Source organism: Syngnathus floridae, chromosome 5, assembly GCF_059516105.1.
Source record: "Syngnathus floridae isolate MCC-2025c chromosome 5, RoL_Sflo_1.0, whole genome shotgun sequence".
NCBI classification, from domain to species: Eukaryota; Metazoa; Chordata; class Actinopteri; order Syngnathiformes; family Syngnathidae; genus Syngnathus; species Syngnathus floridae.
The window spans coordinates 10,178,329-10,194,891 of NC_142417.1; the positions used below are offsets into that span (position 1 = coordinate 10,178,329).

General features: G+C 41.0%; 1 protein-coding gene across 4 annotated transcripts in view; it reads right to left on the bottom strand.

Moving 5' to 3' along the window:
* The window catches only part of LOC148398070 (tetratricopeptide repeat protein 28-like), a 145,787-nt gene that overhangs the window by 33,511 nt on the left and 95,713 nt on the right, over positions 1-16,563 (bottom strand). For 3 of the 4 annotated variants that reach the window (XM_088376459.1, XM_088376458.1, XM_088376460.1), the window contains 2 exons: positions 13,628-13,900; positions 12,499-12,629 (listed from right to left, as the gene is read on the bottom strand). In XM_088376459.1, coding sequence (XP_088232585.1) covers positions 12,499-12,629; positions 13,628-13,900 — 404 coding nt within the window. Of the gene's footprint in view, positions 1-11,243; positions 11,482-12,498; positions 12,630-13,627; positions 13,901-16,563 lie in introns of those variants that run through there. The other variant, XM_088376461.1, reaches the window with a different exon arrangement.

Genomic DNA, 16,563 nt, shown 5'->3' on the forward strand with positions numbered 1-16,563 from the left:
TCTATGCAGTGGTGCCAGGCTAAATGGGAGATCATTTGCGGTTAGTCTTAAGACCCAGTATACATTCCCTCAAATGTCCTTACTTCGAGAGTATCTTAAGGCTTGTGGGTTATATATGCGTGCATGTGTATGTGTGTGTGTGGCCACATTTATGCAGTCTGTGTATTTTTTCCAAGCCTGTTTGCGGCAATACGACAGCCACTGGTGGCAAACAGTCGAGAGGAAGAAATCAGAAGAGCCACAAAGTCAAACTGAATCCCACAGTCTCCACTGAAGTTGGTGGAAAATTTGAGTTTTCTATTCAGGAGGCTGATATTCTCAGACGTAACACTTAAAAAGAAATCTGTGTGGAAAGAAATGGCTGAATATTGGTGAGGAAAATTAAGAGAGAGCAGGAAATTGGTTGGTTCTTGGATACTGTTGGACATGTCCTCCACATGACCCCTTCTCCAACCCCACACTTTTGTCACAGCACTGCTCCCCTGTGACAGGATGTCAGCATTGTTCTGACACAGAAGCAGACCCTCCTGCCCTCTGATATATAAACACATGAATATAAACTCGAGTTGTGGAGAAAACTAAAGTGGTGGCACGCTGGGGGAGCAGGGCACTGTGAATGGATTTTAATGTACTCTAAATCAGAGCAAAGCCTTGAAGGCTTTCTGCTTATTTCTGTGCTCAAGTCAAATCTCCACAGGCATAGCTATGTGATGTCTGCCGTAGAAGGGAATCAATTCTTTAGAGACCTTGTGGTGACAGGAAAGGAAATCACAGTGGTGTTTGAAAGTAATTTCAGGATGGGTTTGAGGTAAACATCAAGGCATGCCACTTTATAAGAGCCTCTAAGCTTGCAGAAAGAGGGGCATAATGCTTGCTTAGTGTTTATGTCTTTACACTAATAGCCTTGAGGAGTGGTTAAATTCATTCTGAGTGAACAAGCAACAGAAACCTCACTCCGTTTCCATTGAGAAACACTATTTGAATCTGAACTAGGTAAGATTTTTAGCTATATTGTCATGACATATTCGATGAAAAGCAAAATGTTACCTCATCTCCTAGGGGAAATGGAAATACACAAAGAAGTACATATCAAAATATTCAAGAAGCTGTTTGGTCAATGGAGCTGAAACTATAAATTTACAGAGGGGATCTTGCTGTGTTAACCCACTAGATTGACTACAGCTGGTTGGAATGACATCAAACTAATAATGAATTAATAAAAAAATATGCATTTTAATCAACCTATCTTTCAGAAGCCAACTTGCTGTTGTCATGGCTTCTAGTTGATTCTGACACAGTGCCAAATAAAGCACAGCTTGCAGGGCCCCAGCTGCATGACAGCATTCAGCGGGAAGCCGGGTAGTCAATCCAAGGACGTTGCACTCCTTGGTCATTCAAGGATGTTTTGACGGCATGTGGATATGAGCTGGACAAATCAGGTCTGACATGCGACAGTATATGGTGCAACACTTTTCTATGACAGGAAGAAGAAGACCTTTTCAGTTTGGGAAGGTGTGGAAAGAGAGCAGAGGAGAAATGGCAATATCAGAGGAGAAAAGAGATAAAATTACACAGGTTGAGGTTTAAGAGAGCTAGATCATATTGATCTACAGCAGAGCTGTTGCTCGGAGCATGCTGACACAAAGAAAAAAATGAAGCCAGTGTCAGCACCGCACAGTTCTCATGGAGACACTTTTGCACATCACCCCTAATCCATTCAACAACAGTAACTCATGCTTAAACTAAATTTCGATGAAATTGATTCATGCCTGCTTACAAATGCTGCTTTGTTTTTGTTTAGGCAAATGTGAGTTTTAAAGACCAAGGAGGATGTTGAATTGCTAAAGACAATTTGTATTGATGTGAGCGAGCATTGCTTTATCAGTCGAATATGAACTTCAACATCATGTGTTCCTGTAATACACATCAAAAATGGAATAAACAGTATCATCCCCCCGTGTCAGTTAAAAATGAAACTCCTAGGTTTTATCTTTTATATTTCAAAATGCCATAGCTTGGAGTGTCACCGTTTTCAGACTTCAGTACTAGAGTTGGCTTCTTTTTATCACACGGTACAATCAGGTTGGGAAGCGGGTCTTTATTTTCATGGTGGCATAATCAGCTTAAGACAGAAGGGCTTCTCGTACTGTGTCTTCATTTTGTGATTTATTAGACATATGAGAAGCAGATGTTACAAAAATGCATCTCTATATTAGATGAAATGGAAAGTGATGAACTAATGAATCGGTCACAATATAGCTCGAAGCCGCACATCAAAAAGTTATAAATTGGTTTGATGTAGTCTATGATTTCTTGTTTCTTTAAATTTAATTAACTTGAATAGTTTGGCCATAGATACAGTATGTGGAACTCCTTGCTTCTGCCAGAAAATGTTATTCACTGAATGGATGAGAAATATTTGACAGAAGCCACTGCTTATCTCTCACCTGTAGTTTAAAAAGCCAACAAAAAACATCGCCCATTCCAACTCATGCCATCAGACTCTATAATACCGGTTGAGTAAATTTGCAATGACATGCTATGTAACTAAAGGACCTCAAACTCAATGCACAAATCCCTTCTCCCCTCTGCGCTTTTATTCCGTAAATGTAATTACAAGCTTGGCACGAGTGTTGCAGGTGGTGACTGTGACGTGAGCAACCTGCAGCATCCAGCATGAGCTGTACACCTGCACTTGGTGGAACTTGAAGGCAAGTGGAGCACCTCCAAAGTGCCTTCACGCTTCACCGAAGGAACCTCCAAGCTCTCGCAGAATAACCCAAATCTTTCAACATCACCGAGCTCTTCTATTTATCACCAAGGAGAGAGAAATTCTCACGAAAAATAGGATCCCACTTTGGGTTTTATCATCACATAAGCAAACACATTATTCATACATGCACACATAGCCCCTGCACAAAAAGTGCCTATCAGCAGCTTCTACTGTGACATGACTTCAAGACCATGACGTGAACTCAGCATAGCATGATAGAAATTAAATCCCTGTGACATTCATCTTCAAGTTGTCCCATATAAGAAATATATGCCTATTTGGAGGTGTAGAGTGGACTATGTCCCCATTTTAAATATCATGTGCGCATGTTTGAACAGAGGGTTAGGGTTAGGGTTGGGTTATAAAATGTTTCGGACCGAACACAGAGCAGCGCTTGGTTGATGGTCTGCATTTGCTGGTTAATATGGTCGTCAGATAATCTGGTCGAGAAAAAAAAAAGGATTAAAAATCATCACCCGCACGGGTCAAGTTGTAGAAAAGCATTTGGTGCAGATAAAAAGCAAAGGGGGATCAGAAAATAATAGCTTGCTTTTTATGTTTTGTGGGCGATACTGGACCACCTGCCAGCGCTGCCTCTGGCTGTGAGCGCACGCCACCAGACTCTGATTGACAGGGAGGGTAAATAGTTGCTGGCAGGGCCCCTGATTGCATCTCTTGCCCTTGGCATAACAGAAGACATAGTGAAAGAGTGATAGTTACAGCCCCTCAACCACAAATTATTTTGGCATATCGTCTGAGCCACCTGAGATGCACGTATGTTTAGAGTAACCTGCGCCCAGAAAACCCAAACACACATTTGTCACTGCTACTTTCCCTCAAGTCTTTTGGAGGAAGAGCTGGCAGCAAATCCTAATAGAGGAAGATACACAAAGTGTTAAGGTTAGCATAGAGGAAAATGTTGACCAAACAGTCGTGCAGGGATGTTGTAAGAATTTGAAGGGCTGATTTTTCTGGAATGCCAGTTGTTCTAGGTCACAGAATGTAAGATGTGGGATTTACCAGCGGAGGAGGAAGTGTTGGCTCCAATTGACTTTCTCCGCAAGAGGAAACTTTGTATGCTTTGGGAGAGCTAAATAGACTCGTTTGACTTAAAGCAGCAATACAGCACCAATTGAATTCATTTTATACCAGGCGTAAGAAAATGAGGAAAACTCCGGCGAGGCTTCCTTTGTTTTTCATTGGCAAGGGGGAATGGCGCAATCGAGGTCGATGTTTGCACAACCATTACAAGGCAGGATGCAGGCTTCGCTGCCATGCTATGCGATTAACCCATCAGATTTGGAGGGACCAATCAAAGGGAGTCAAAATGAGAAAGGAAAGCAGAGGGCGATGAAATGGAGCCAACATCAACAATCATTATATGACTCGTTCTACATCTGCTGCTTCAAACTGATGAGGTCTAATTTATGTTGAAGTATGACAAGTCTCTAGAATGTCACTTAGAAAGCAGTATCGGGAATGGGCACACAGCTTTATTGAGTTAAATATTAGATCATTTATAAACCAATCACCCACTTTTCTCACTTTTGTTAGTTCATCTTTGTATCGTGTCTAAAGCAAAGCAAAACATCTTTGGAGTGAAATAGAATTGCGATTGTGAACCAACAATACAAAAGAATGTATTTTCCGATAGTGATAGTATGATTCTTCTCAAATAAAATTATCAATCAAAAAGGAATTAGTTTCTTTGAGAGTCAGTTTCCACACAAAAACAACACTGGTTAAAATAATCTCAACATGGAATTTTATTTGTCGACACTGCTGTTTAATGTTTGCCGGCAAACACATTGCTGTGTGTGTGTGTGTGTGTGTGTGTGTGTGTCTGTGTGTGTATATATATATATATATATATATATATATATATATATATATATATATATATATATATATATATAGCAGGCAATAAACAAGTGGAGTACACGCTAGAGACAAGATGCTACCAAACTCATCATCTCTGAGAATGTGAGATTGTGACACAGTCCATATAACAGCCATAAAGACAATGCTTGCATCTCTTCGGAGCTGCAGGCATTCACAAACTGTGCACAAATACAAAGGCAACAGTGGAAAGGTCCCTTTTGTCTGCTCAGCACTGATGAAACGCTACCCACAGCGAACTTCAATCACACTGGAAAATGAGTTGGAGATATGCTGTAACCCCGACAGTGTCATTAAGCCTGTCACTCTGTCCCCCGGAGTGCGGGGAAGGGAGAAACACCACTGGCCTCCACAGCACATCATCTAGCCCTGAGCTAAAGAAAATGCTACAATCCCCTCCTCGCTCCCCCTGTACTTCAGCTATCTGTCAGTCTGAAACCAACATAATGAAGATGTATAATTATTGCTTCTGCTTTATTTGTCCATAAACCCTCAAACGTCAAGCACTCAGACAATGGAATCACATCAAATGCTTTCATGGTAAAAAAGAAAGTCAAACTTCTACCATGTATATTGCCACACATTTAAACCAATGCAGCGTATACACAGACTTGCAGGCCGACGCACAATACATAGACCAAAATAAGGCTGCACATGCCATCAGAGAGTAGCGCGTGATTGGCCTCTGTGGAGCGACTGCTTCTCTCATCATTAACTCCTCAGAGGATCACACTACTCTAATCATGCTAAGCCTCTCTGAATGGCGATGAAGTCAAAAACGTGGCCACGCACACATTCACAGTGGCTCAAATCATTAGACAGAGACACACTGCACATCTACCTCATCAACAGTGGCAAAAAAAAAGTTGCAGCCTGTAAATGTCGAGACTAAATAGGCACCGGATGAGAGACTGCTATGAAGGAGTTTCATTTTAGGGACATTATAAAGCTGTTACTTGTAGGGGAATATCGTCCACATTACATTAACATCTCGATTTCCTGTTAAACACTGAAACAGTCTTGGCGTCTAAATGGGGGGAATGTTTAATTAAAGTTTAATTTCAAAGTCGCTTTTCACTGATCGCGGTACACAAAACATTTTTTTTTTTTCAGGCAAAGCAATCTTCAAAAAAATGGGCGCAAACCATAAAATCAAAGTATCCTCTCTGAGTCCGTCCGAGATTGAAACATGCAAGTAGCGGCAGTAATTTCTATATTAGGTATCTATCGCACTTCCTGAAGTGACACCACTGCAGTGGGTGTGAAAGTCAGACGGTGAAGGCTGCATCGGCAATTTACTGTAAATAGAAATGATCACGTCGCATTATGCTATCATCAAAAAAGCCTTGTAAGTCTTACATCACAGATTTTATTTAAAGATCTGCTTCCACAGAAATCAAAGGACATTACCACAAACGTACATAACCATTGTTGTTACGACCAAAAAAAAAAAAAAAACAGTACAATATGGATCTGGTTTTGGCAGCCATTAGACCACTGGACAATAGAACTGAAAAAACTTTCAGCGGGTCTGTGTGTGCGAATGTATGTGGAGCAAAATGTGGCACCGCAAGGAACCAAGTCCTTCCCATCAGAGCTTGCCACAAGCTGCAATTAAATCTGATGACAGCACCAGCAATAGCTACTAAATTTTCCGAAGTGAACTGCGCTACAATAAAATACCCGGGAAGACTTTGCCTCAGGTCTCGCGACTGAATATTTTACAATCTCTGTGCCACATGGCTTTATTCTGTATTTTAGATAGGACACTGGTGTGAGTCCAGCAACAGCCTGTCAGAAGTTTTAGTTTGTGAGTGAAGTACATGGTCAAGTATGTAAATTTAGAAAAAAACCCGTAGGCCTCTGTCCTAGTTCTTTCATTTCACTCATTTGGGGTCTCGTATTTTCAGGCAATTTTATTGCTTTCTCAGAGCTTATTCCGCAAAGACACATTCCATCTCCTCATAAAGTGAGAAGGCTCCCATCCAAGAGAGATTGGAGAAGGGCTCAATATTGTGCCACAGGGACAAGAATGCTGACACTGCCTTAACATGGGACAATAGCTAAACGGAGTGTTGAGAGGCGGAATGAGAAAGGGAATGAAAGCATATCTTAGTGTATATGTATTGTTTGGAGGCTTGGACTGAGCTAGACTAAGCAGCTCTAATTCCGCTCCTTGGCGCAACGTCAGGAGCTTTGCAAAGGGCCTTTTCCTGAAAATGCATAAATGCCGTCTCTGACATCCCAGTGTGTGCCGACACTATGTCTCATGCGTACTTGGAGCTCCACTGACCTCTCGCCTTGGCACTCATGGTTTTCTTTTTTTGTAAGAGTCTCTTTTGACAAAAGGATGAGTTCAGTTCCTAATAAAATGTTAAAGAAAAAAGAGGACTTTTCCCATATGGTTTAAAGGGGGAAAAAGAGAAATGCTGAGCCACCTGTGGTTTTCTCTTTTTCTGCAATTGTCTAGATCGCAAGACGAGCCCGTATGCATAAATTAACTTGAGTAAAGTCGCCGTGACTAATCACAGGCAGAAATGGCTGTGATGAGTGAAAACAGGGTTGAATCGGGGCAGTGCCCAGAGGACATTGTTGCCTATACTGCGGACTAGTCCAATAACCTTTGCCTCTAACTCCTGATCATTAATTTCCATGCAGCCTTTTCTGGATAATGGCATATAGGCTATGCCCTTAAAATATACCTATACAACAGACCGAAAACAAAAGAACATTTTTGATGTCTTGAATGCAAATGTGCATAATCCTTCATGATGAGTTGTAATTTGTTTACTCGTTGGCGATGGCATATCGAACATCTGGCTTTTTAAAATGGTTCTAGTTACATATGGTGTAGATAGAGCACTAAATAAGTCTTTTGCAATTACTATTTAGGGATTTTTATTATTTATTTTCTGGGAAATATGTTTACTCAGAGGTACTGACATAATTCATGAACAGAGGATTTCATAATGCATGACCCCAAAAGATTTCATGTTGAGGTTTGCAATGAGATGAAATCTCTATAGTCCAATCTTAAAGGCTTTTGTCTCGGGGTGTACTTTTTTTCATTTAATACCACTGAGCTACAATTAGGACGAGCTGCTGCTAAACAAACTCAATGCACTCCTTACAATCATTCGTCCGTCACTGGAGACACTATTAAAGAGCCCACTCATAATTTTAAACACATCCAATACATGTACACACACATTAGTTACTGCCCTCTTTTTTCTTCACCCTTTCCTTCTTTTTATTCATACCGACTGGCTGTGACTTTTCCCCTCCATCCAAGTGCAACATCTCTTTCCCTTACTCTCTCTCTCTTTCCCCTTCATTAAAATGGACTTCCTAAAACCTCCATTCATCTTGCTGACAGCCTTTCTATCGATTGGCTTGGCGAGAGGGATGCAGCTTTAAATGGCTCTTCGGCCATTCTGGACGGGGACTGGGCTGGGCTGGACAGAGGACAAAGGGGTGGAGAAGGCGCTCTTGGGTTTAGCTGAAGTAGGGAGTCAGAAATCTATTTCAGTCATTGGTGAGTAACATTTAAACTGCCCTGAGGCTAAGGACCAGAATTCACATGAAAATGACTCACCGGCTCAGTACTCAGGATTAGGCCGATGAGATCAGAAAATGAATTAATCTCACACTTTAAAAGCAGACACTTTAGTTATCCTCCCGGCGTCACTTGTAGGCTGTTCCAAAAGTGTCCTGAAAGCGAGCTTCATGCGACCACTCCAAAGATTTGTTTCACTTGGCGACACAGATGCAATTTGTTACATTCAAAATCATGTGAACTAGCGCTCTGCTGGAGTGCGTTTCATCGGCCTCCATCCGTTATCATCAGACAACATGAAAAAAGAGCGGGCACATTTTGTCTCATCCCTCTAACCGTGCAACACCAAATCTACCTGTCGGGATAGAGGAAAATACTTTTGTTATCTATAACGATCAACATTGTTGTGTGTTGCTGTGTAAATTTGGAAGCTGTTGGACCGTTGTTGGCCAATCGTGTGCAATACCAAATGATTTATTGGTTCTCGTCTGTAACCATATAGTGCACCGTGGCGGAAAGTGAATGGTCTGCTCCGACTGTGTCACTCTTAATTTGTCATCTAATCTGTCCCTCAGCATTGCCATTGATTATAAGAGGAGGTGAGAAAAAAACACGGTCTGATATTATAACATGAACTACTTCACTTCCAAACAGCGAAGTGGTTAATTTTACCCGCTGCACAGTAGCATTTAGATATAAGTACAGTATTGTTAGAGCGGACTTAACAGTGTGCCTCATGTTTCTTGTGCAATAATTCGTGATCAGTAAAAGTCTGTACAGATTGGAATAACTGAAATGTCTTCTCTTCTCAAAACATTCCAATTGCTTGTGAAGAAGGAACATCAAATTGAGTGCAATAATCTGCAAATTCTACAAATTGCAGAAAAACACGTAGATGTTCCATTTATATAGACAAAAGAGCATGTAAACATACCACTCCTTGTTTCCCAGTTGTGTTCATGGTCCATTGGTTGACACTAGCTGTCCATCCTTCATGATTCATGGTTAAGCGAGCTGGCCGTAGAGGTGTTCTGAATCACTAGGCCGAGCAGGCGGCAGCTCATTGATAATACGATGTGGGCCGGGAACACTGCATCATGTATAATTTGGAATCTCTGTGTGGCGCGTATTGTCACCTTCTTTTTCATGGTTGCTTTACGAGTATTTCTAGTATTACTGCAGATCTACTCCACTCATGCCCTCACCAAGAATTTCAGTTAAATTGCCATCAAATCCCAATTTTTAATCAGCCAAGTATTGGGTAGCAAGAGAAAGAGACAGTGGTGCCCATTTTCCCTTGTGCCATCCTTTATTAGTGTTAGTCCTGTGAAAGAATGAAAAGGCACACGTCCATGTCCTAATGACTCTTTAATGATCTTCTCCTCTACAAGCTTGCTGACATACACTGACAAACTGTGACCCTGTCAAGAGGAACACCCACTGTTGATCATTCCGTACTTAGAGGTTCAGGACTGCTCTTGTACGAGCTGAGTTTCAACAGAGTCCACGCAGCCTCAACCTCGCCAACAGATAAACAAGAGTGATAAAACGGTTTGTGTCACTTTGTTAGGAGCAAAGTTTGCATACAGCAGATGGACTGAGAGCAAGTGGATAAACAATTCCAAAGCTAAAAATGGGACTGCTGGTAGGAGGCAGACTGAACGGAGAAAGAAAGTTTTTGCCTCTTGTACTTTTCCCTGATTGTGATTCACATTACAATTTGGGGTTGGGGGAGTCAGCTGGCGAGTCTTTTGAACATCACACGAGACATAATTAGAGACTGCTCTGCCGTCAGCCCAGCTCAGTTTCTCCTAAAAAGTCACACTCAAAATTAGGGGGTTACCTCCCTCTTGTTCAACCTACTATTTAAGATGAAAACATCAGCGGCATACAAACAGGACGGCTTGACGTTTTGAAAAGAAATGCAGTTTAACAGCTTTGTTTCACATGAACCTTTTTTAATGATGTTGACTTGTCTTGGATGAAGAAAAGTCAAAACAGCAACACAAGACCAAAGATGTCTTTGGAAGTGTGATTGTGTTGATAGCTGCCGAAGATAAATCCAAAAGGCTGCGAGTTAAAGGAATACGAACTTTTCGCAAGTCATGACCTCACCGGTTAGGCCCGCAGCACACAGTCATGGCTGACAAAGCGCTCACTCTGAGCCTTAGCACGCCTCTCTACTTTTTGAATCCTCGTCCTGTTTCCTTTTAAAAGCTTGCACATATCCTTTTCTATTTCTTGGTGAAGTTTGTGCTAATCTGTCAAAGTTACAAATGTTCATTTTAAAAGCACCGTTGGCCAAATCAGCCCTGTTATTCTGTTGTTGCAGCCATATAAAATGTTAGTGTTTGAGGAATTAGGAAGCAATTTACTCTTTATTTTAGAATCTGCTTTAGTAGAACAAGACAAGGCAAGGTAGTATTTGTTTTAGTTCCTAACCTGGAAATTTCAATTGTAAACGACACATTGATATAAGAGCGAAAACAAACTATAAGTTAGCTACATTGTTTCAAAACTCTTTCATTCTAAAGGAAGAGGTGTGGAAGAACGGTCCTTGAGGTTTGCTATTCATATTCGTGACTAATGTCTTAAAAACAGAATTCTCTCCTTAACATGCCAGTTAAAGCAACAATTTGGTGGATTAGAATTGCACACACCAGCTCTGCGAGGTTACTCAGTTTAAGTTCTGCCACAACCTACAAGAAAAGGGATGGGAGACCAGGGCTAAAAAAAAGAGGGGAAAGGGAGGCGGGGTTTAGGAGAAAAAAATCCAAAATGTGAAAACAAATATTGAAAGAAGAAAAAAGGGGAAAATCTGTAACTATGTAGGGGTCAACTGTAGTGTTAAATTGTAAAATGTGCCCCCACCCTTAGTAGCAATGATGAAAATCTGTGGCCCACTCCACAATTTCAGTTGCCCATCCCTGTACTAGAATTTAAATGTAAAGTGCAACATTTACAATTTATGAAACAATTGTTTACTTCACAGTGCACAATTCCCCCAAACCTTACATTTCATCTTACTGTACTGGACAGTAATCTGTGCCACTGGTCTCAGACTCTTTGTTCTCCGCTGGAAGGTAGACATGTTCTGGAAATCCAGTCAGAAACAACATCCCACCTCCGGCCTCTAGGAAGTGACCTCAACCGCAAAAAGGCCAGATAAAAAGTCCACAGCAGAAACAAAAACACCGACTCAGCCGTAATGAGCTATCCGCCAGGCTCCAGTGTGTACGGAGCGAGGCCAGGTGGTGTGACACACATATGACTCTGATTAGGGGGGCTTTCGGGGGACGAGAGGGCGGGAGAGAGGGAGGTTGGGCTTGTACTTGGCCAAGCAGGACATTACATGATTCAACTGTTCAAGAGCACCACTTTTCGACAATATCTCAGCATGGGGTGCAGTGTGCGGATTGCTAAGAAGCTACATGTGCACACTGGCCTCACCGGTGTGCTATGCAGATGAAAAAAAATCGGAATTTTACTGCTACAGACAAAGGACCTTGCATACGTTACTTGAGCACTCACAAGGCCCTCAATCTAAACTTGGACATCCATAAATCATACTTCTCTCTGCACATACCCTAAAAATGTGAAATGGGGAGATGTCGAGGAGACCTCTGATCTACTTTCTGAAATGTTTTGTCCTGCTGCTTTGTTCAGACTTTGACTGGACTGTTTAAATGCCTCATGATATCAGCAAGGACAAACAAGCAAACTCCACTGCCTGGTCGGAAGGATAAGGAATGAAGGGGAAATGGAGGCCATTCTTCTCTTCGGCTGATGGCAATTGTGTTGGAATACAAGCACCTGTCAGCTCCCAACAATGACCACAGACGCCGACAGACAGGATGGAGGACGTCACAGGACAGTCTTTGTTTTCTCTCGATGTGTAATAAACTTCATTTGAGTTACATCCTCAAATAGACCTTTATTTACTGCTACATCAAACATCTAAATGCAGTTTACATATCTGCGTTTAGGTTTTGCAAGGAGAAAATGGCCATCAAAATGCTCCGTTCTTGAAATGCATCCCGCTTTCAATGTGACCTTCATTTCCACTCAGTTTCCTTTTCGTAAATAAACAAAGAGCAGCGGCATTTGTGTGTCCTTCAGGACAAAAACGAAGGCAGATGACAAGTACAGCACAATCCCACACAAACCGTTGATAAGACCCTGGAAAAATGCCGCCATCTTTAGTGATTATCTTGTCGAGGTAGTTTTCTTTTTTCATTTCAAAATGTACCGCTATGTGTGCGCTTCTTACCTCTCTGTCTTTCAGCTTCATGGCGAGGACCAGCTGGTTCCGATGGTTGGTCAAAGCCTCACGATAGTTTCCCTTGGAGAAGAATGCCGAGCCTAAATTCCCATGAGCACGACATTCCCCTGTTTGGTCACCTGGAGATAAATTTGATTCATTATCCTCAGGGCAGCAGGTGATTACAAAGCAGACTGAGTTGCTGAACATTTCGAGCCATCAGTGTTCAACCATGGTGTGACCCTTAAGGGGAAAATGGAGGGCGCACATTCTCCACAGTGGAATAGTTTTCCTGACAGCTAGTAGTGTTAAACTCAGCTCTCCAAGGTTTAAATGGAAATGTCTTATTTCATCTTAACAGAGAGGCTTCACACACATGTTCCAAATAAACAAAAGTTGCACATGAACTATGGTAGAATCCTAGTTTGACATCTGCAAAGGCTTTGCTTGCTTGGTCATATTAGATTAGTCCTTCATTTCTTCCTCAAAACAACAATAAAGACCTTTTTGATGGATGTAAAAGAAAATTGTATGAGCCATTCAGTAAAATCTGGAGCACTAGCTCTGCCCTGGGAAGATTGAAATTTCGGGGGATTAACATTTTTAATATGAGTATCTCACTGGTAGCAAAAGTTCTGAATCTCCTCCCATATTTTATTGTACTCATAGCAACTACAAAAAATTATCTTTGAGTTAGGTTATTTTTTTTTAGAATGTTTCATTTCTTTTTATTGCAGTATTTTCTGATTTTGCAGTGCTGTTCCTTATGTGTTGCTTCTCCTTATGTGTTGTTAATGTGGCATTGTTGAAGGTTTATATTTACCATAACATCTACACTAATTTCCGTTAGCCATTCTATGGTATTTTTATTGTACAATATGTGAGCAATAAGACAGCCGACTTTGGTTGAAAAAAAAAAAAAAATTATTTGCCTCGGTTGAACATATTGGCCTTAAAATACTATACATTTAATGATTAATTTGAATGACTAGTATCCCCAGCAATAAACAGGGGTTCAATGTATTGTACTTTTGTACAGATTTTTGAAACTCTTTTTGTAACAAAACATGAATTAAGGCCCTGGTGTCCATTGAAGATTTCAAATTGTGTCAATTGCTACCGTTCCCAGTCTTCTTACCTAAGGTCTTGGCCACGTCCAAGTCCTGCTGCATGTAGCCTGTGCTCTTCTCGGTATTGCCCAGGGACCAGTGGGCGCTGCTGAGAGCTGAGAAGACAGAGCCGCGCAGCTTGAGGCTGCAAGTGCCGATCTTCAAAGCTGCTTCGAGAACTACAACAGAAGCTGTGTGGTGTCCAGCTGTCAGCAGCTCCTGGCCGATCACAGACACCACCACAAAAGGACTCTTGTCCAGCTTCATCTTTTGCAGCTGTTGATAAGTTGGCTCTAGAGACTCTGCAAGAGGAACAAGAGTGAGACCGGGATTAGACGCAGAATGTGAAAAAAAGCGACCAAGATATAACCTTTTGCTGAGATGCTGATTGACAACAATATCTGGCTTTGTTACTGCTCTGGCAACTTTGTTGAATGTTTATGCTCAGTGATGTTGCCTGAAGTCAAATATTTTATTCTCAGTGAGTGTCTGACCATAAGCACACTTTGTGTCTTCACCAAGGGAGAGCTTTCACCGACACTTGACCTAAATAATTTTCAAATGCCTCAAACCTAAACTGACAACTGCAAAGCCAGGCATGTTACAATAGTATTGCGAACAATAAAAATGAGGTTTGAACAATTGTAGGAATAAAGTAAATATGTGCTAATAAGAGAAGATAGCAGACTGAAGGAAAGTTGATGTATATGGTGCACAAGTCGTAGGGGGCATAGCAATGCACAGCAGAGACACACAAGGTGACCTTTGAAGAGGTTGAAAATTCACACAATGACATAAATCAATGGTGGGCCGCATGGGATTGGGGATTCACAACCCCTTCAGATTGCATGCCCTCTGGCAGACACCAGTATTGAACAAGCGGATCAGGGGTGGCTTGGAGGAACACAGCTTTTGTTTCAATTGCTTATACTAACAGACATATCTACAAAAATACGTATTGTGTTTGGAGGAAGATTCATCATTATGGTCACGCAATGTATAGTGCACTGCCACAATGGGGACTGGGCTAGCCCACAAATGGGGAAAATAAGATGCTTTTTTCCCCTCCTTTCTAATCATTAGCACTTCAACAGCCCGTTATTGCAACTCCTAATAGGCCTGCAAGTTTGTTGGGAAATTAGCAAAGATGGTCAATTTTACTGTCCTCTTCACTACACGTACTTAATTTTCATCCTCCAAAGTCTGCTCCATGCTTTGCCATATACACTTGAGCATTTGAATTCTTTGAAGCATTTCAGCTTCTTTTCTTACTGTTCTAAAGTCTATTTGATGGCCACACTGAAAATACTGAGATGGCTTTGAAAGCTCATGGGGTTTTCATACGTACAAATATGTGTTTTCAAATAAGTGAATTTGATACTCAAGAGGTCTAAAATTTTACTTTTTTGCACATAAGCAATTTTCAATAGTAAGAAGTTGTTTCCTATGTGATTTTGTTTTGCAAATTTCAAACAAACTCCAAGATGATTTTATTTTAAAATTGACTGTGTTCAATGTCAGCAGTTCCATTGTAAATAGGCCAAAGTACGAAACATAGCGTTAGTCTTCCCATTGCATAACTATTTCCGCAATCCGCATCACTATTTCGAGGGAAAAAAAGCCTACTCAGGGTATTGGAATACACCCAACCATTCCTGGAACACCACAAAGATGCAGATTCACTTACACACTCATACACAATGCAATGAAGAGTCTGAAGAACATTACTGTTGATGTACTTGGCATAATGTCATGCTTACAGAGAGAGGTGGCATATAAAAAGCCATTCATGGATTGTAATTGCCTTTAGAAGAGACACAGAGAGCTGCATCATAAATTAAACATGGAGAGAATCCTTTAGGGGGAAAATTGGTGTCATGACTGCTGCATTTGTGAACGCTGCTAGTTATGACTAGCCCTGAGTGTATTGTTTCTCACACAGGTGCTAAAACACCACACGCGTGAACACAGGCAGTCAAATGCTCAAGCTTTACAACCTTCATAATGACAATTCTGTAGAAATTAGCATTATGTATAGTACTGCATAAGACAGAGCAACATGTTTGCATCTCAAATCATGAGAAAAAAGGAGGGAAAAACTGGGGGCAAGAAGAAGAAGAAATTATCCTGGACTGCTAATTCTTTCAGAAAGATTTATTTTGATGACTGTAACCAATTGTGTGGTATCGCGCAGGCTCATCTATGAAAATTAGGTTATCACTGATATATTACTGTTATCTCAAGGTGATTGTTTTAGGCAAATGAAAATCAGTGCAGTGAGACAAAGGGATCTCTAACACCTCAAAGCCGAGATGGTGGCGATTTCTCACGAGCCCAATTAACAAAGAATGGAAACCTTGTCGCAATCTCACAAGGATGTTTAACTCAGCTCAATTATGCAGTGTAGAAAAAGGTGGCAGAAATTATTTTCACTCAATTCCTCAGGATGGGGAGGCAAAAGAAAAACTTCCAATTAAAATTATGCCCCACCCAGTTTAGACTTGTAAAAAAGTTTACACATTGAATGAATGAAAAGACTATGAACGATTGATTTTCTCATTTACTAAAAGTTCATAAGAGCCGAGGTGAAGAACAGCATCTTCCTTTTATTAGACCATCTTTGGAAAGTAATTTGACTTGATTAAACTGTCTAGAAAATTGAGATTCATGAGTAATTCCGATCTGTTTGTGATTAATAAAAAAAAAAAGAAAAGATGTATTGGAATGAAAACATAAGAATGTGGCACTTAAATTCTTTATATGTAATTTGAAAACTTCTAAACCCGTGACTATTTGATCAGTTCTGATGCCCCCGTTGCAGTTTGAATTTGACTTCAGGCGGCTGGACTGGAAGAAAAAAACACCACAGCATCCGTTTAAAAGACAATCATTTATCATAGCAAACGATAGAGGCAGTGGGTGGTGGCGGTGCCATGATGTGAAACATTCTTGTGACGGTTAATCT